This window comes from Caenorhabditis elegans, chromosome III, assembly GCF_000002985.6.
Source record: "Caenorhabditis elegans chromosome III".
In the NCBI taxonomy this organism is placed as follows: domain Eukaryota; kingdom Metazoa; phylum Nematoda; class Chromadorea; order Rhabditida; family Rhabditidae; genus Caenorhabditis; species Caenorhabditis elegans.
The window spans coordinates 8,043,862-8,064,609 of NC_003281.10; the positions used below are offsets into that span (position 1 = coordinate 8,043,862).

Genomic DNA, 20,748 nt, shown 5'->3' on the forward strand with positions numbered 1-20,748 from the left:
TTATAAAACACAGAAAATGATAATTGACAATTACGATTCTCGTCCAGCCGTGTTTCCCAATTTCTCTTTCCATGAGGTCTCTCTCTCACGAATCGCTATTCTCTTTTTCGCGATGTCTCAGCTTGCGCATTTCGTGGATAGTTCTACTGACACATTTCTCGTAACTGGCGCATTTCTCGACTCTATTACGCGTATTTATTTTTCGTATTTTGCAACGTTTTCTTATAATTTTAAAGCCATTTGCTTTCAAATTTATGTATTTCAGTCATCGAAAATTATTAGAATATTGTAGCCAAACAGAAATATTATAATCAATCTAAAAATATACGTTTAATTCGTTTGGCTCTTTGAAGGCAGAAGTGACAGAATACAATTAAGTTAAATACGTTTAATCGGATTAAGTTTTCTTCAAAGATTACACTGAATATGTGAAATCATTTATTGATTTAGTAATATCGTTTTGTTTTTGTCTTCTCTGAACAATTAACCCGTTCCACCTCGTATTAAATTAATTAATTTATAATGTGATCCTTTTTTTGGCATGTCGATTCATTATGATATAACTTACTAATTTCCGAGACTTTCTTGCTTTATTTTTGGCATTATTAGAGGATGTTACAGGGTGATGATCAAGTACCACGTGTCGCGAAGCGCCCGACTCTGGGCTTACTGGAGCACCCTGCCACATCGAATGCTCAAGAAATACCCGGAGCAAACTATCTTCTACGCGACTTTCGGAGTAGCCACACTATTGATTGGCGGATATAAAATGAAGAAGTACTTGACAGAAAGTGATAAGCCATTCTACCGCGGATACTACGACGTCGTCCGTTCCAACGACCCAATCGCACAAAATTGGAGAAAACCAGAAGAATATCCAGCACCGTATCTTCTTTCAAGTGTTGAGACAGCTCATTGATCAATCGTCCAAAATAATCAACGAGAAGCCAATAAGTCGTAGACGATTTTCGATTTTCACTGTAAATTGGACACATTCGGTGTTTTATTTTTTAGAAGAGTTTTTAAAATGTAAATGAAAGTTTTCCTTTTTAAAATTTGTTTTCATTTGTCTACTGAAGTGTTTCAGCCACAACAATTATATTTTCTATATGTATTTATATTAATTTTATTTTTCATTTTTATCCAAAGTTTCAGGCTGATTCGAGCTCAAAGATGCACAATCTTCTGTCTCGTGCTAACGCACTCCTAGCGTTCACTCTTTGGGTGATGGCCGCAGTCACAGCAGCTTGTTTCCTGTCAACAGTTTTCCTCGACTACACTGTTCCAACCAAGCTCACTGTCAACGATGTCAAAGTGTAGGTTTTATAAGAGAAATAAAAAAATTGCGAAATTCTTTCAAGCGTTTCTCCGAAAACATTTTAAACGTATTTCTGTAAATCTTATTCCATTTTCAGGAGAAACGTTGTCGACTACGCCACGGATGAGCAACAAGCCGATCTCGCCACACTAAACTTCAATCTGAAAGTCGATTTTTCAAAGATTTTCAACTGGAACGTCAAGCAATTGTTTGTTTATTTGGTTGCAGAATATAAATCGAAAGTCAACGTAAGCTTTGGAAACTTTTATTGAGGATCGAAAAAAACTTCTTTTTTTTTGCAATTGTAGGAGGTTAACCAAGTGGTGCTATGGGACAGAATTGTGGAACGTGCTGACCGTGTGGTTATGGACGAGATCGGTGTCAAGTCAAAGTATTATTTCCTCGACGATGGAACCAATTTGCTTAACCACAAAAATGTCACCTTTGTTTTGAGGTTTGAATTGAAAATTCGATAAATAAAACCAAATATTAAAATATTTAGATACAACGTGATTCCAAACTCTGGCTATCTTCGTCTTGTTCAATCTTCCGATCAAGTTGTTGTTCCGTTCCCAACCACATACACAACTACTCGAAGATCCTAGTTACATCTTATTTTACTTGTTTCATATGAAATACTATGGGTTATGTGTTTCATCCGTAATTTATTTAATTCATCCGATTGTGAGATATTTCTTAACTTATTTTTGATTTTCTTCACCACATTTCATAATAAGATTTAAAAATCCGGGAATTAAATTAATTTTTATTAAATGTCTTGGTTGCTTTCACCCTTTGCATATTTACTTATTTTCGTTTCTCTCTTCCATATTATTTTAAATTACAACCTTCAGGATCAGAAATAATGGGCAAGTTCTCGAAAATCAAGAAAGTTCAAGAGGAGGAATCTGCGCACCAGAAAATGGAATGGGAAGCTGCCGGAGCCAAGGACTCGAGCTCTGATGATTCTTCTGATGAATCGGTAAATCTTTATTAGCTAGTTTAATTTCCAAAAGGTTTTTTTGGAACAAGATTCTAATTGGAAAGTCTAAAAAATTTATTTTCAATATCTAATACCATCTTATTATTAATTGTAACATTTTCAGGACAATGATGATCAGCCAAAACAAGCAACTGAGGAGACCCGTAAACGCGCGGAACTTTGGACAAACCGCGAACGTGTACTTGTGCTCTGTTCCCGCGGAGCCGACGTTCGCACCCGTTATTTGATGAAGGACATCAAGGATTTGTTGCCACATGCAAAAGGAGATTCGAAGCTGGATCAGCAGAAATCTCTGAATGTTCTCAATGAGATTGCTGAAATGAAGAATTGCACAAAAGTAATGTACTTTGAAAGTCGTAAGAGAAAGGACACTTATCTCTGGATGTCAAATGTTGAGAAGGGGCCATCCATCAAATTCTTGGTGCACAATGTGCATACAATGAAGGAACTCAAAATGTCAGGAAATTGTCTGAGAGCTTCAAGACCAGTCCTTTCATTTGACGATGCTTTTGATAAGAAACCACAATTGAAGCTTATCAAGGCCGTGCTTATGCAGGTAATTTTGTAAAAATTGAATTTGAATAAATATTTTGTTAGAAAAAATTATAATTTTCACAAAATAATTTCAGACTCTTGGAACACCACATCATCATCCACGCAGTCAGCCATTTGTGGATCACGTCTTTAATTTTTCTGTTGGAGAAGGTGATAAAATCTGGTTCCGCAATTTTCAAATTGTTGATGAGAGTCTTCAACTTCAGGAAGTTGGTGAGTATATAGTTTGAATACTTTTTATTTACATGCACAACATTTTTCTTCAGGACCACGCTTCGTTTTGGAAATGGTTCGTTTGTTCGCTGGCTCATTCGAAGGAGCCGTACTGTACGACAACCCAAACTACGTCTCTCCAAATGTGATCCGCCGTGAACACCGTAAAGGACAACATTCGTATATCGAGAAACAGTTGGCTGTGAAAGCATCAAATATCAAACAAGCTAAAGTCACAGAAATTCTCGCTGAAAAGACTGTTGATTTGGTTGGAAAGGTACGATTTTGAAAATAAAAAACATGAAATTAAAATCAAATTTGACAAAATACAGTCATAATATTTACTATAAAATTATTATACAATTATTTCCAAGTACCACAATCGATTTGAACGAGTTTTTAATTTATCTTCCTTTCCAGGAATTCGATACACAAAACAATGCCGCTGCTGACTCAGAGGCTGCTGCTCAGATCACTGCTCAAATTGAGAAACGTCGTGTTCGCAAGAAGAAGAGCCAAGCATCAAAGTACACTGGATCCGATTAATTTTTGTTGAATTTATCACATTTTTGTTGTTATTGTTGATTTTTTATCTCAAGCTACTCTGTTGTTTCTTACTCTGATCTTTTTATGCCTTTTTTGAATAAAAAATTATCAAAGCGAAATTCAATTGTTTTTTTCTAAATATGTGTCAAAACCAACTCAAATTTATTATTTTTCTAATTTCTCGAGATGCTTTTGTCAAGAATATGTCGTTTCAGAATGCTTACACGATTCACACGACTTCGTCCAATTCTACAGTTACGATATCTTGCTCAAAATTCGCATATCGAAGAGGAATATTTCGAAGAATTAGAGCCAACTGGAATCATTTCCAGTCACGAAACAAGTCAAGAACCTCCAAAACGGACAGGATTCAGAAGCCAGAATTTGTCAGAAGACGCTGATTTTGTAGAGAATGTGGTCGGAGCTTTGACTGATCAAAGAGCAAAAGATGTATTTGTTGTAAAATCAGAAGAAACAGAAATGACACCGTATACACATAAGGTAATTAATCCTCGTAATTCAGTAAGGAGAAAATTAATCTCATATTTTCAGATAATTTGCTCAGCATTCAATTCGCGACAAGCTTCAGCAATTTCTGAAAATCTTCGATCTCTTCTAAAAATTGACGGAGTGTCGAATGGATCCATGTCACATGCACGAAGGAGCACAAAACGAAGCAATGGATGGTATGTCAGTGAGGTGGAAAGAGTTCAGGTATTACTTCCTACATATTATATTTTTTAATGCCTATACTTCAGGTGCACGTAATGAGTGAAGAATGCCGTGAGAAGTACGATTTGGAAGCAATTTGGGCTGGCGATGATCGGATCTTAGACGAGATTGATGAGGAGAAACAGAAGATTTTGCTGCCACCGAGACGATAATGTTTTCCTTTTGTTATTTATAACATTTAGATTATTGTTATTATTTTTGTAATATCGTTGATATGAAATATTAGAGTCAAATTTTCATTTCTATAACATAAAATCCATAACAATTAATTAGCATGAAGCCATCCATCAAGAACATCCGAGATTCTTTGGCGGGCGTTTGTCAAGTACATACTATCCAAGCTGGATGCTCCGTACATGTCAGCACAATGGGCGGTTCCTGGAATTAATGTAATTATACTATTTTTGTACATAAAGTTCAAGATTACCATTGATCACAACTGGCACAATATTGCTGTTCGAGCTTGTCAATTTTCCAAGTGCATGCCATGGATCAATATCTCCATTTGGTAGAAGAATTCTGTCAGTGTTCAAATTATCTCTTCCTCCATAATATTGATTAGTGTAATCTACAGATGTCTGAACTTCTTGACTATTGTATGCAGCTCCATAGATAGCAGTACATTCATCAATATAATATTGAGCTGGAAGATTGCTTACACCTCCGAACCATGGTCCAGCAGTAGCTGATGAAGTTGATTGATAATATCCGAACTCAGTGCAAGTCTGCCAAACCCATGCTCTGTCAGATTGAGCCTCTCCGAATGTTTCATCTTTCATGAAAGAAATGAAACCATTGTAATCAATATCATTGCATCCGAAATATCCACTGACTTGGTTAAAATAGTCATTGACTTGTTTCAATTTCTGAAGTGGTGTTGATTTAGTGTTAATGTGATAACGGCAAATGGCATGAGAAATTGTGAGTTGAGTGGCAAACGATCCAGCGGCATCACCAGAATATTGAACAACCTCCATGTATGGAGAATATACTGTTTCCCAGAAATACTTGAGTGATTTATCGTCCATTTGAATGTCTTGGCAGAGACTGAAAAATTGTTGCTTATTTTACAATATATATTTCAATTTGACGCATTGAATGAACACGCCAAGTTATACGCACTTCTCAAAACATTTGTGACTAGAATAGCTGACAAAGGAACTATGTAGAGACTGGAACTTCCAGAGAAAAGTTTCAAAAAAGTTAGAGCGGTTAATTCAGTTTGAAACGCGCAGGAATGGGGGGAATACAGAAGGTTCACTCGAGGTTTTTGGCTTTGGCTAACTAGTAAGCATACATCATAATAAACTCACTGGAAAGCAGTTTTCAATTGTTTGCGTCCATCGGAAGTTTGAAGAAGAGAAGCAACCAAGTTGAATCCTTGGGTCACACTGGCGGCACACTCAGTTGAGTTACGGGTAATTGAGTTTTGTACAACCTCAAGATACTCTGAAATAGAAAGTAATTGGAAGTAAATTGCTGCGTATCTTTTTAACCTTTGAAGTCAACCTCGGCTTGAACTGGACCACTGGATCCAACAGCAGCATACACCAATTCTGGATGCTTTGCACGAGTCCATGCGGCCAAAGCTCCAGAGTAGGATCCTCCGAAAGTGACCCACTTGGCATTGGCCAATTGTGGGAACTTGGCGGTCATTGCCTTAATGAAAGCGGCGGCATCCTCAATAGCTTGGGCAGAAGACAAGTATTTCAGGTTTGGTACGGACATGTCGCTGGAAAACATTAATAATAGGGAGTTATTTCGTAAAAAGAAATACCTGGTTGGGTGAGTCTCTCCATAGAATCTGTGCTCAATATCAAAGACCCAGGCTCCTTGTTTGGCAGCCAAGTTGGTGATTTCAAGTCCAGCTTTAAAAATAAAATGTCTTGTATGATAAAAAAGTAAACTAACGATAAGAAACCCAATAACTAGACTCTGGTCCTTCTCCTCCAAGCATCAAGAAAGCTGGTCCTCCAGCCTTGTACCATTGGTTGTTATGATAATATCTCTGCTGGAAAGTCTTTCCGACGGAAGAATCAAAATGATCAAGAGTTTGAGTGAAAGTAGATGAGACTACATTGTCAAAGTTGATCATATGAGAAACGGAAGACATCTGGAATAGACTTTTTTTGTTCTGTACATTGGATGTTTGAACACTTACTGGTGGAGTCTTCTTCATTCCTCCACGTGGACGTCCACGGATCATGTTACGACGAACACGCTGCTCATTGCTTGGAGCAGACAATACCTGGGTCAGCACACATGCTGAAATGTTAAGTTATTCAGTGTGAAACTACAGAAACTATGGTAAACATAGAACTGAACTTAAAATTTATTAATTCGATGGTAAATAATGTTATCAGTTTTGAAACCTTAGTTTTTAGACAGTTGCTCGTCTCGATAAAAATGAATCCACGAATTATAAATTTTGTGTATTTCGTTGTAAAGATTAGTAGAAAATTCTTTTGAAAGATTCAACAATACAACATTTGAGAACATTGGCTAGACTAGATCTAGGTCTAGATAGAGTATATTCCCGTCGAAAACAGTTTCCAGATTCCTTATTTCCAGAAAAATATGTGAGACTTCATAATTTGTTTTTTTAGATTTTGAGTAATAAAAATATGTTCTGGCCATATAGCCTAATGGTCACGAATTTTAGAAAAAAACGACTCATGAAATTTACGGAACTGGCATTGAATCTGGGCAACTTCACTTTTAAGCTCCTCAAAGAGAAAGTAGCTACAGAAATTCTAAAACGATGTTTAAAATTAAATTTACCTGCCAGTAGCACTGCCAAAAGAGTCTTCATGTTTCCACTTTCTAGAATAAAAAGAAAAAGTGAAATAAAGCAAGAGTTTTCAGTTGATAAGCACCCACTTATACACTTTTCCTTATCAAATAATTTATCGCTGATTTGCGAGTTCAATTCCGTTTTCGCTATCACATTTAAATGATGATTTTACTGATTCGTGGCACAACTACATTCGAAATACTAAATCATCTTTTAGACTGACGTACTTGCAAACTGGGTTCTTAGTTTACAGGAATACTGGGCCAAAGTTTGAAAAATAAAATAACAAAGCCAATTTCAGAGAAACTGCAAAGATCAATAAAAAGTTGGAATTCGAAACGTTTAATTGTTTACTGGAACTATCAAATTGAATATAATCTTTTCAAAAATAAAATTTCCATATTCATAACATCATACCTAAGCATTTTCTGTCAGGATATGGAAGAAAATAAAAGGAAAAGTTGGTTGAATAAATAAATTACTAATAGAGGAAATACGGTATTCTTCGAAAAACACTTGCAACAAGCCAGTCATCATTTCAAATTTTTTTAAAATTCCGTTTCTCCATTCCATCATTTTCCATAAATATGTGCACTGAACTGTTTTACCTGCTCTCACTTGACTTCTTCTTCTATTCTACCTTCTTCAATCTTATTTCTTTTCCGTTGTTCGCAAACACTAGCCACATCACGCCTCCCGGTTGAGGAGATGAGAGGTAGGTGCTCATCTATTCAATACTCCGTTTTTCAAGTTTTAAATCGAGACATTTGTTCAAAATTGGTGAATTAAGGTCTCGCTATGTTCTCGCAAGTTCCAATTTTTATTGATTTGATTTCTCATCACGATCGTAGGTGCTAAAAATTTGTCAAGAATTCTCACAGAAATCTAAACTCTAAAAATATTATTTCCCTCTATAATTTGCTAGCTTTCAAACGTTTATTTCTACATATTGAATTTAATTCTAAATTTCCAAATTACGTGAATGCTGCCTAAAGTCTCGATTACGCAATAGTTACATAACCAAAGATGTGTCTTGACACTCCTTCAACTTTTTTTCCCAAAATTCTCGAGGTAAAAAAGTGAAAAAAAGGGCAGTTAGAGACCACCTGGGTGTTGATGCAAGTCTTGCGTTGTGTCTTTTTTATACATTGAAATTTGGAAAAAAAATGCTTGAGAAATGAAATTATGGTAGAATACGGTAGAACTTGTATTTCCAAACTGTGAACGTGATGCATTTCTTGTTGGAATCCTTAGAGAATACGATATATTAGCAAACATCAAGAATCTTCCATTTTCCTTTTTCTTTCAAACTTTCGATTCCGTTAGCCATAACTTGCAATACGAGACAGTTCAAAAAGAGAAAAAACATTGAAAAACCATAGCATCTTCATAAAAAGTGCAATTAAATATATTGAGTAACCGTCTAAATGGTCATCTAGTTTTGTTCCGCCGTCACGCAACTATTAAATTCTCCATCTTTAGCCAATTATTATTATTCTTGGGTGTTATGCAACTTTTCTATTCGTACAGATTTTTCTTCATTTGGTTTTGGTTTTTAATATTCTTTTTTTTTGTTTTTTAACGTGTTAAAAAATTGTGAAAATGATTACAAAATATCAAACTAAATATTTTCCAATTTCGAAAAAATCCACACACATGTATTTATCGAATTCTATTCAAACATAAATTTCCCACTATTTTTTTGTCCAAAACAGAAAGAGTGGAATGTGTAAGATACAACTCAGTTTTTCACAAGTATCCAATCCAATTATGTGCACAGTCTCGAGTTTTAATGGTATGGGAACTTGGGATTTGAGATAATAAAAATAGTTGGTTACGGTGGTTGATGAGAATTTTTATTTGTTGCTGCATTGAGACTAAGAGAGTTGGATATCACGTGATTTCTCAATTTTCATAATTATCTACTATTGTATAAGTTGCTGGAAAATTTTTGACAAAATAATTGTTTTATGAACACTTACCGAAGGGGTTTTTATGGAGATTTGATTTTTCAACTTCTCAATTTCACAAATTTTCAGAAATATGTGTGGCCAAAGTATACATTTTCGGGGTTTCTTTTTTGTAATATTATGTGAGGTTTTGCCGACTGAGCAGTTCAAAAATTGCAGTTTGCGGTTAAATAAAAATAAGTTATCTTTGAACTTTGTTAGGAATTTTCAACGTTTTAGAAAATTATAGAAAAGTTGTGTATTTGCTCATTCAATCAAAAATATCCTAATTTTATTTGATCAGAAACTATTTGAAAATCTGAAAAATCAGAAAGGCTAATAAATTTCAGTTTTTGCACTGTTTCTGCTAATGAAAACGTTTCAATTCTTTTTGTCGGGTGTTGCCATCCCTACACCTGATCATATTTTCTAAGAAAATTCAAACAAAGAAAGAAAAATTGATTTTCCGGTTGACCTGTAGTATCTTCTCTTGTTTAACACATCCTCCTCTCATACCTGTTACAAATGGTAATTAGCTCTTGAGACATGGAGACAATACTGTCGGGATGCATGCTCCCTCTTGTGAATACATAATTATTCTCACTCTTTTCTGAAGGAGCATTGGATCTATTGTACTTGATACGATTAGCTACTTCCGGTCTCGCTTTTGAACTTTTTTCGGCGAAACCATCGGTATTGTCTTGAGAGTTTGATACATTTGAATGGGTCTAGTGGGTTACTGTAGAAAGTTGATTCGTTTGAATGGACCATTTGGCATCGAAAAATGAATATTGCAATATCAGTAAGGAAGTTTAAAAAAAACCAGTGCTAAAATTAGCAAAAATCATTGTAAAAACTTTCACTTCACATATTGTAGTCTTGAACGTAATTTATTTGTTCTTCTTTATATTTTTATTTGGATCAATTATTTGTTTTTAAACATTGTACTTGGCAGCGATGCTTGAAATTATTCAAAAAGTTTAACGTTTTAGGAAATTGGCTGTTCACAAAACTTTGTCTGAAAATTATGAACACATATTGCTCAAAAACATATAACTCAAAATGAATTTCGAATTTCTTTAAAAAATTTATCAAATTTTAAATTAGGCAAACGAGAATAATGCTTCTACATCTTTTTTAACCACGAGACATCTATTTCTCTCGGTGGATAAAATAATCTCATAATTGCTCATTTGATCTTTCCAATAGACAAAGTGTGCATTTTGGTCATTTTTCAAAAACAAAGGAGCAGAAGGTACACCTGTATAAGGGATCAAACAGTTGATATTGGTATTGTGGTAAACTTTTTTAAAAATATTAAAACGGTTGAAAATGGCTGAAGAAGCCACAATACCTCAATAATATCAATTGTTTGACCATTTATACAGGCGTCACAATATTTAGATTATCAACCTTCAAACTAAATTTAAGCGACCGTTAAAATGCAATATTTTTCTGTTAATAGTGAATAAATTATCAACAAGTAAATTACTTTTAAATTTTACAATATGTTGAGTGAAGCTAACCAATTTCAAAAATTGCCTATAATTTACTACATTACTGCCAAAATCAGCAAATAAAGTTTTACATGATACAATAATACGTATTCAAACTCTTAGAAGTTACGGCTAAGAAATAAAGCTTCTGAATTTGATGGCTACCCATCTTCCTTTCTATTTCTCGTCATTTCTTAATTTATTTTGAAGATTATGTTTTCTTTTAATATCTGAGATTGATATTCCTGCAATTGACATCTCCTTATTCTTGTTAATAGTTACAACAGAGGCAAATATTGAATAAAATCTTTTTCTTCTTGGAACTATTTACTAGTTGTTCTTGTATTCTTTAATTTCTTCTGATAATTTTTGAAAGAAAAAACAAAGATTCCTCGAAGTTGGGGACTTAAACTTAACATTTGAATCGGGGAATTTTAATTTGCCTTTTATATATATATTTTTTCGTAGTTTTGTAAAACCTGGTAATTTCTCATTGTTGAAAGTTGAAAACATGCGATGTGCAATAATTTTTACAAATGCACAGTCAATCACTGCTTTTTAGAAACATTTCCTAAAACTGAGTAGATAGTCCCTTTCTAAAATCAAACCGTATTGAATGAATGATGACCTCATATTTGTCTAATGGTTCCTTCTATTTTCCTCATCATTCCTCTTTTTCTCTTTACTCCGTTAGCACATCTGCTTCTCCTCCACAAAGATAAGTCAATATTCGTGTTGTGGGGGTGGTTCTCTCTCTCTCAATCTTTCCATATATTTCCTCACTAAATTCTTGCTAATAAACCGACACTGAGAAAAAGAAGAGAGGTTGAGAGAAATTCAGGGTTACTGTAGTATGCTTCTTTCATTTCTTGTCTCAGATCGGTTGTTGAAAAGATGAAAGAGTAGGATAATTAGGAATATGAAAATGGAAAGACGATTATGATGGATAACTTATTTGAAATGAATAAGTTATCGTGTTGTTTTGGGCCTATTTCCAATCAATTCTTATTTCTTCAAATAGCAAACTAATTTAATAGCTAGACACATTCTAAGTTCTTTTCAATACAATAACTTCTGCCAGGAAAAGGTTCAAGCCAAGGCTCGGTGATTCAAATAACTTCCTAAACTCGCTAAATTGCGTATCTTCAAACCGGTGTATCTTGAAAAGGACATATCTAGAAAACAAATGTTCAACTAACAAAATGGTCAAAAACATTTCTACTTTAGATTGAATTATTTTTCATTGCAAAACTCCCATTATTTGTTCAGTTACCCAGAGTCAAAGGCATTTTACCCAAAGCCACTAAAAATTTTGGGAACTGTTCTGTTGGAGCAGTCATAACTCAACATCCATTGAATTTCAGTAAAAACATTTTGTTAATTTGTAATTGAAAAATATTTTACCACATTTTATCAGTTGCAAGTTTTTAAAAAAATATTTTCATGTTTAGCCAAGTTACAGGCCGTTTTCTGAAAAATCCAGTTTCGCCTATAAAACTCTCCATATCCTACGGAAAAACTTGAAATTTGGACGAAACGTAATCATTTTTAGTGCTCTATTAAGTTCCAACAAAAAATTTTTAGAAATAATGTAGATCTCGAAAATCGTCCTCCGCCCCGAAAAATGAAATTGGACTTTTGCTTTTCGAAATATGACAAAAAAAATGAAATTGGGATATTGGGGTCGAAAAATATATTTTCAGAATGCTGAGAACACGTTATTTACGAAATTCATGTTTATTTTTAATTATTTCCTTTCTGAAAAGACCTGTAATCAAAACATGAACCTAATTTTGATTGTCACGTGACATTTAGTAATTGCTTAAAACCAATTGAAAAAAATCTGATCAAATTCCTTATTAAACGATTGTCACGTGAGAATCTAAATTAGGTTCATGTTTCAATTTCAGGTCTTTTCAGAAAAATCAAAAATAAACATGAAACTCGTAAATAACGTGTTCTCAGCTTTCTGAAAACATATTTTTCCGCCCCAATATCCCAATTTCATTTCAAATTATTCAAACTAAAGAAAAAATATTTCTGATCATTTTGTTAGTTGAACATTTGTTTTCTAGACGTGTAATTTTCAAGATACGCCAGTTTGAAGATACGCAATTTGGCGATTTCTGGAAGTTAAATGGACCACCGAGCCTTGGCTTGCACCTTATCCTAGCAGATATTATTTTATTAGAAGGATTTAGAGTGTGCCATAGTCTAGGTATGGAATTGTACAAACAACTTATATTAATAATTTAGGAGTCATTGAGTACTTGCCTCATAATTCTCTATTGTCCCTGCTTTCACTTCTTGTGAGTAAGACCTACCGTAACTTCACTTTCTTTCCCATTTTCCCTCAAATTTTCCGCTCCATCAACATCATCTTAACCGGAACGCTTTGTTTTTCGGCGAAATTGAAAAACTGAACGCATTCTTCTATAAATAATGTAGCACACATATTTCTACTAACATCTGGCACCTTTTACCCGCACATCGTCTTGTTTTTGTTGTCGTACCCACCTCAAACCTACAGTATACCGTGATTAACTCCAATATCTGAATTCAGAATTCGGAATCCTTGCCTTCAGAATTACTTCAGAATTTTCGAAATTCAAATTGAGAATTCAGAAATCATTCATGTGTACATGCTTGCTCTCAGAAATTGGCTTCCCAAAATGTTTGAAAATGTCAAGTTAAGGGATGAGCAACACCGCATCCATTCAATCTACTAAAGTAACTCGTCTTCCACACAAACATTTCCTTTTTCTTGTCCTAATCAATTATTTAAAACCGATTCACTTTAAAGGGATATTCTTCTAAATTATACTCAAAGAAAGATCGTCATGCTCTTAAATATATAACATGTATAATAATTGCATCAAGTTGCTAAACACTTTACCTAAAATCTATAACAGGAAGAAAAAGTTTATTGAGACATCTGGAGCAACTGTAATTTTTCAAAGTTCGGCTCCAGGAAAATCCTTAAATCCGGCCGGGCCAGATCATGTTTCTTATGTTTTATCTCATTTTCCTGTCTAATATCTCTCGCGAGCAAGTTTAAAAAGCTCGTCGCAAGTCGTTCCAGCAACCGGCAACAGGCGATTGAATGAGTCCGTTGCTATGCGATTCCTGGTGTTATTCATCTAATTTATCATTTGATTACTTTGTTCATGAGACCTGTGACTCTTATATCTCAATTTCTAGTGTTACTAATAGTTCTCTGCGACAGTTTTTCCACACTCCCCAAAGCGTCGATTTTCTGTGGGGAAAATGGGTTCTGAATTGGAAAGCAGCCGACCAATATTTCAAACCGCGATAAATTATGATAAATTTGAAGTAGAGGTTTTTGACACCCTAATTCCAAATACCACAATAGTTTTCCATGAAAATTCTAGATTTTCCAATACTTAAAAAGATCATTTACGAAATATCGTTAACTAGTAATCTTAAGATACTGATCATTACTTGGTAGAATTTGTTTTCACCTCTGATGATTTCAGCCTTGGAAAGCTCTATTTTGCACAGTGTCATACAATTTTCACTGCTATCTGCACCTTTGGAATTCTTAATAGCCGCGTAAAAACTTATTATAAATCAAAGAACAATACCACTAATTCAGCCTTCTCTGTGATTACACCTTTTCTCTCAATTAACAATTGACCGTTCCTTTTTCAAGGTGACAGCCGCTCGACTAACACCCTTGTTTGTTTGGTGGGACACACAATAATTAGAGGCCATGCTTCCCAGAATTCCGATAATTGTGCTACTGCATAGGTGCGCGAGCGCGAGATTTGAACATGTTAGCATGCAGGTTACAATTATACGCCGGAAATCAAGTGAGATACCAAAAAGAAATACTGTTTTAGATATGTCGGTTAAGGTTCCGAAGAATAGATTTTGTGGAGTGAAAAGAAAATACCGTACTGCTTCAATTATCAAGTCACGCTTCAAATATAGATTTAAGAATAAGAGTACCGTATTCCTTTTGTTCTACGCTCCAATTGAGTAAATATGATTTATATTAGATGCCCAGTTATTGGTAGAGGTGCTTGGTTACTGTAATCTTATTTTTTAGAGTTAAATTAAACGAAATCATTAAGATGTTTTAAAATAAAGGTAGAGTAGTGTTCGAGAATTTTTTGTATTACATCATTACCGTCTTGGAATAATTATGAATTTATAACAAGTTTTCAGCTTGTAGAACCGTTATAATGGTCGTCAAGTGTTTTAAAATCACAGAAAATTATTATATTTTTTAGAAGAAAATAGAAGAAAAGCAACAAAAAATCAATTAAATCACCCGTTTGAAAAAATTTAGAAAATTGTTTAAAAAGCTCAAATTTTTTTACAGTTCTGTTCGATAATTTTAGATTATGTTCTATCAGTTTTTTTTGCAAGTAATCCAGTTGTTAGTTTTCTCCCGAGGTACCTATATTTCTTCAAAGTTAGTACTTTCTCAGATGCTCTTTCAATTTGCATACACTCAATCTTCACTTTAACATGTAACTAAGTTATCTACAGTATCTCATGATCCCTTGTTCTCAATTCAAATATCCTCTTGTAATCTCTTCATTTCTACTTGTAATAATCCTCACCTCCTCCTCTTAGTCAATGAACATAACACTTGAACTCTCGGTTGGAATTCCAATGTACTAAAGGTGCAGAAAGAGAAATGAATAAGTAAGTTAGAGCAACCGGAACTCTCTAATATACCTATACACTTCAAATCATTTTCAATTTCCTTGCGACAATTGATACTAAGTGCTACAGGAAATTGAAAAAATTTTTCGCAAAATGTCTTGGTCATAAGATAGAAAACTATGACGAAGATTTCAAGGTTTCTGGACTCTTGATAACGCATTTTTGCATGTTAAGTTTGAGGTGGTCGGATTTTGATCCCCAAAAGTTATTGCGAGAAGAAAAACAATTGCAACTTTCCCTATTCGGGCCCCAAAAATGGAAGAGATACAGGCAAACTTATTACCGATAAATTTATAGAGCATGAATTCAATTTTGCACCATTGACTAAAATGTGTTATCGTCTGTTCATAGACGGTTTTTTTTAGATTAATTGAATCCGTGAAAATTTCTTCTATTCTCAGTTACAAAAATGATATCCAAATAGTCTCCAAATTCTATAGTCTCCAAATGTATTCCCCTCGAAGATATTGTTCCATTTCGAATTCTCAATTTTAATACAAAACCAAAACCAGGTATTTACCTATCTAAATCAAACTAATCGCCTTTGTCTCTCTCTCACCGCTTCTCAAATAAATCCAAAAACTTTCTCGTTTCCCCCAATCCTCCCTCAAACATATCTCATATCCGAAAAAGGGTTGAAAAACGAATGGATAAGTACCAGATTTCCTGTGTCTTCCCATCTCTCTCTTACCAGTCTTTTCACTGCCCGCACAAACTTTCAACCCGATAATAAGTTTTATACAGAGACGCCTCAGCCAAATTGTCATAATAATCGGATACCTGATGTACTGCTGGTTACCGCTACTTTTCTCCTTTCTCTTTTCGGTTTACCTACTAAAAGAGAGAAATAGATGGAGTACGGTAATCATTTGACAAGTGAAATCCGATTGCTTAGAGGCGTATAAAGAAGACTGGTCTTTGAGTGAACTTCCCATTTTCAATGAAAGGGAAAACAAGAATTGAGATGAGCACATGGGGGGAAGAATGACGGAAATATTCTAGAATAAAGTGATAATAACACAACGATAAAAGATCACGCTCCAAATTAGGGCTAGTTAGAGATCCAGTCCTAAAATGTACCCAACGTAGTCTTGCACCATACTGCTCGATTTCGGAAGCCCATTCCTCTATAATAAACTGAATAATAAATTTTCAAAGTGGGAACTGATAGAGGAAATACGGTGTATTCTTGAAAATTTTTATAATTTGGCTCACTGATTCCCAAAACCATTTTTGCAACTCAAAATTTTAATTTTTAAACTCAAACTTCCATTTTTTTTCCATAAAGACCTCAAGCATCTCGAAATATTAAGTTGAAGAAAAGACGGCCTATTATTTATTATTGGAAGTCGTTGGTGATGCTCTCATCTGCTCATCTCAGCTCCCGTCCTCTCATTTTCTCAGTTATATAACTCTCTTCATAATAATTTCCCCTTGGGTAATTATTATCGTCTTCTTTTGTCAACACCTTCATCTTTCTTCATCTTCTCAATTTTCTTTATCTTCTTGAAGTCAACTTCAATTTTTATTTGAAATTAAATGTATGCAAGCCATGTGAGTAGATCACAACTCTTTTCAAAAGAAAATGGAGAGGTAGGATAAATTAGAGAAAGAAACGTAGACACCAGGAAGTGACTCAGTTTATTCTTCTTGAACTTACAGACAAAATTTAAAATAATCAACAAATCATAAGATAAGTTGCACCCTTATTCATCAAGGAAGAGTTTCTGCATGATTTTCAAGGCGTTATGGGATGCCTCTCGCGCCCGGTAGAACTACTTCGTAGGCGTTAGCCAGGCGAGGTATGAGTTCCCTGAAATGCCTAGGGGAATTGTGGTTTTTGAAGTCTTGTGTTCCCAGAACCTTGACGCGTTCCACTCTCCCTACACTTATGTTAGATATCCCTTCAATTGTCAATTGAGCGTTGATGCAACCATTAGCCCATCTCTCGTCTTTTTAGCAACTCAAGGTAAATCATGTAACATAACCCAAATATCCTAACTTGATGCTCTTATATTGCCACCCATCTTCTCGTCACTCTTCATTTCCTCCGAAGTGAGAAACGAGAGAGCGCATGAATTGTGGACGGTGCAGAGAAAGAAGACATCGTCGCCGGGCGCCTCTGATTACTGTAGATGTGTGTAGAGAGTGAGAGATGGAGAAGTGGTGGGATTTGTCAATCCGATACGGTCCAATTCGGGGATAATTTACTCCTTTTTTCCCTCAATTTCTTCGTAATTTGAGTGTATTTGAGTGACAAGGGAACGGAGTAACAAATGGTGCAAGAAAATGAGGAGAATCGGAAAGGAGAAGAAGAAGATTTCCATTTTATGACCCCTCGGCCATAAGGGTCCCTAGATTAGCTTTCGTGGGAGGTATCTCGAAGAAATTTCCGAATTTAAATGAATACTTGTCTTGGTTTCAATATGGAAAATTGTCAAAGTTTTTTATTGTTTATCTGAATTAAACTCTAGGCCCAGGTTTCCCACTCATAATTTCAACATTTTCTCAAGTTAGGTTCAACTATTATTTTAAATTTACTTTCATCTAATCATCTTAAATGGCATCTCAGGAACTTTGTAAAACTTTCAATTTCTGGTGTGTCAAACAAATATGGTATTTCAGACACTTTTTGAAACGAAACAGGATACGAGCAATATGTTCCGGTGCTTTCAAAAATGTCATTTATAGTGCGTTTCTTGCATTTATTTCCCTCCTAAAATTGAAAAGAAAGCTATCATAAGTTTACCTATTCAATTATTTTATGTGAAACAGAAGAAGCGCATCCGAGAAGTGAATCCTTCCCATAACATACGGAATATATACAAATAAATTTCTGAATGGAATTGGATTACTTACCTACATATTTCAGAGTCTTCAAACTTTTAAAGTAAACATTGGCATGTGGCGTCACGGGAATTTCATTCTTAGAGCGATTTTTGCTTACTGTAGATGTTTGAAATTAGAATTGCGCCAGCCTCAATTTTCATAGAGTCCCAGTTAAAGTTTTCATTCAAAGTTCATGACAAAGCTGATACAAAATTTTTCATGCTCGTCGGTGTCTTTTTTTTCAAATAATTTGAATCGGCATCAACGTTTTTTGAGAACTTTTCGAATAAACTCGTTATGAAATTCAGTCATTTGGGAGCATTTTGAGTGTATAGAAGCAAGAACCCCAAACCATTACCCCTTCTTTAAGATCTCCTTAGAAGTTTTCTTAACACTTGTTAGAAACATCAATTTTTGTCTGAATTCTATGACACCATCTCCTCCCACAATTGAGCATTCCTCTGTATAGTCTAATCACTTACTCATTTTATTCTTCGCTCTCAAAAATTTATCACTTTGAAGAAATAAACAAATATTTTTTGTTTCCCCTGAGAGCTAATGAGTGAGAGGAAGACGCTTTTCAATTGGCCTAGAAATGACGGGAGAGAAAGGTGTCACCTGAGAAGCAGTTAGAGATGCAATATGCATAAATAAAAGAGCCCCAAGAAACGAGGAAAAGCATTTGTGGAAAAAAGTTTGATTGAAGAAGAAAAATGAGTGAATCGGGGGAGTTTCAAATGAAGCTACTGGTCCCATGGTTTTGCCTTGCTTATTGAGGTGCGAAAATTCACAAGGATCTGAAGTTTCATATGGCATGGCAGTAAACAGAAGTATGACCCAAATCTAAGATTTTTACTCTCTGATCTCAGAAGCTCTGAGATATCGCTTTCTAAATCTATTAGACACAGATTCACCAATTTATTCTGGAATCCTTTTCTTTTGAAATTTAATTTCGCGATGATTTGTTTATTGATTCACGCTTTCCCCCGGCATCGCTCTTCCTTTGAATAAGCTTGAGAGGAGAGATCTATTTGAATTCTATATGAACAGGTGTGTTATCAAATTACCGTCTAACCATACCTGTCACCTAAACGCTGAGCATCTTTCCTCGGATATCTCAATTTGTTTTTGTGTATGCTAAGATTGATCGGTTCTCGGGTTTGGTTACGGGATGGCACTGAAGAAAAAGCCGGGTGGCAAGAAAATTCTTTAGAAATGCTTATTTCTAGGTTGGGTGTCCCATGGGCTTTAAATAGTGAATTTTCGATATTTGGAGAAGAAATGAATAAGATTAAACAGAGATCTTTGATAGAACAAATTAGGAAAGGTGATATCGAAAGTAACCAACGTCATTTCAGTTTTGGATTTTTGGTAAAAATATAAAGAAAAAATACTTATCAATGAAAAACTATGATTCTTGTTTTCTTAACTTTAAAGACAGAAGGGTTTATGAATTCAATTAAGTAATGTTATATTTTTTCTCAAGACTGTCATCTTTAATTTCTACAGTATCCTTACCTGATTACTATCGGAATACTGTATTTTCCTCCTCACTTCCTTTACTTTGTTAAATGTCTCATTTCTTTGTATTAGTGAGTCTCAAATTGAAATGAAAGCGCATGGATGAACGGTACAAGGTCACATGCTTTGTTTAGCTGCTCACAAACACACAGTACGAGACACTCGCTATTTCTTCTTTTTCCGCTTCTAGGCTTTCGCCTTGCCTTACCTGTAGAATGGGCGGGCTAATCTGTGTCTATTGTAGCGCGAGATGGGGGAGACGATTACTGTAGGAAAGGAGGAGGTGTTGCCGACAGACGGGCGGCACTAATTTGCTGTCAAGCCTTTTTGTTATTTAGCAGTGCTTTTTCTTAGAGAACATAATTGCTCCTTTTTGGCTAGGTACGTCTTTTTATTTGACGACAGGGGCAACTCAATTGGTGAAGCTTAGCTTAAGCTGAGAATAAGATTTTGATTGTAGGTAAGTGAGCATTTTATTTCAAATGATACTTGATGAGCTTTGTGGTTTGGTGGAAAATAATGGTTTTCTCTTTTTCTAGATAAATTCTAAATTCCCTCTGAGCAAGCCCAAACTTCGTTAACATTCACGAACATCAAAATTATAGTTATGAAGTTTGGATTGATGTTGCGATTCAATTGAACAGATAAACCATATCGTAGCTGTCAGAGAAATTTTGAAATCCATAATTTTTATACCATTATTACTCAACTGCGGCATCTCATTTCTCGGTCTATCAATTTAAAAAAAAAACTCATTTTCTAACTTCAAGCATGTTATTTTCTACGTCTTTCAATGAACATTCAGGAAAAATGTTCTGAACAATATTTGTGCTACAAGATTTTACTGAAGCTTCAGTTTGTCCAGAAAATTTAAGTACTACAGCTGCATAAATATTTTAAACGTGAATATGTTGAATTTTTCGAATACGTGTTTCTGCAAATTTTGAAACTTTCCCGAACTCATACATCATCGGTATATTCCCTTGAGCTTTACTAATTTCAAATTGAACCTCAATTTTAAAAAGATTTTCTTCTTTATTCATCAACAAATGGCTTATGATTCACTCTCTTGATATTTGATTTGTTTTCAGATT

General features: G+C 34.7%; 5 protein-coding genes and 1 non-coding gene across 6 annotated transcripts; 5 read left to right on the forward strand and 1 right to left on the reverse strand.

The window, feature by feature from the left end:
• Positions 1-625: 625 nt before the first annotated feature.
• Positions 626-919, forward strand: K12H4.5 (uncharacterized protein; the record flags this gene model as incomplete). Its single annotated transcript, NM_066353.7, has 1 exon — positions 626-919. One exon carries the CDS (start codon positions 626-628, stop codon positions 917-919), a length of 294 nt encoding a protein of 97 aa, NP_498754.1.
• Positions 920-1,155: 236 nt separating this feature from the next.
• spcs-3 (Signal peptidase complex subunit 3) lies at positions 1,156-2,070 on the forward strand. Its single transcript, NM_066354.7, has 4 exons — positions 1,156-1,316; positions 1,416-1,566; positions 1,627-1,772; positions 1,821-2,070. Exons 1-4 carry the CDS (start codon positions 1,174-1,176, stop codon positions 1,921-1,923), a joined length of 543 nt encoding a protein of 180 aa, NP_498755.1. The 5' UTR covers positions 1,156-1,173; the 3' UTR covers positions 1,924-2,070.
• A 102-nt stretch (positions 2,071-2,172) lies between these two features.
• On the forward strand, positions 2,173-3,751 carry K12H4.3 (Ribosome biogenesis protein BRX1 homolog). Its single transcript, NM_066355.9, has 5 exons — positions 2,173-2,300; positions 2,425-2,877; positions 2,951-3,089; positions 3,143-3,366; positions 3,510-3,751. The coding sequence occupies exons 1-5, from the start codon at positions 2,184-2,186 to the stop codon at positions 3,633-3,635; spliced, it is 1,059 nt and encodes a 352-aa protein (NP_498756.1). The 5' UTR covers positions 2,173-2,183; the 3' UTR covers positions 3,636-3,751.
• Positions 3,752-3,850: 99 nt separating this feature from the next.
• mals-1 (Mitochondrial Assembly of ribosomal Large Subunit) lies at positions 3,851-4,600 on the forward strand. Its single transcript, NM_066356.5, has 3 exons — positions 3,851-4,136; positions 4,188-4,349; positions 4,394-4,600. The coding sequence occupies exons 1-3, from the start codon at positions 3,852-3,854 to the stop codon at positions 4,517-4,519; spliced, it is 573 nt and encodes a 190-aa protein (NP_498757.2). The 5' UTR covers position 3,851; the 3' UTR covers positions 4,520-4,600.
• Positions 4,589-7,220, reverse strand: K12H4.7 (Putative serine protease K12H4.7). The gene is made up of 8 exons (NM_066357.6): positions 7,149-7,220; positions 6,529-6,632; positions 6,279-6,480; positions 6,145-6,235; positions 5,864-6,099; positions 5,681-5,816; positions 4,795-5,414; positions 4,589-4,745 (listed from the first exon to the last, which is right to left on the reverse strand). The coding sequence occupies exons 1-8, from the start codon at positions 7,177-7,179 to the stop codon at positions 4,633-4,635; spliced, it is 1,533 nt and encodes a 510-aa protein (NP_498758.2). The 5' UTR covers positions 7,180-7,220; the 3' UTR covers positions 4,589-4,632.
• Positions 7,221-15,317: 8,097 nt separating this feature from the next.
• K12H4.11 lies at positions 15,318-15,464 on the forward strand. Its single transcript, NR_052487.1, has one exon. It is a non-coding gene; the product is annotated as an Unclassified non-coding RNA K12H4.11 (non-coding RNA).
• The last annotated feature ends 5,284 nt before the right edge of the window (positions 15,465-20,748 follow it).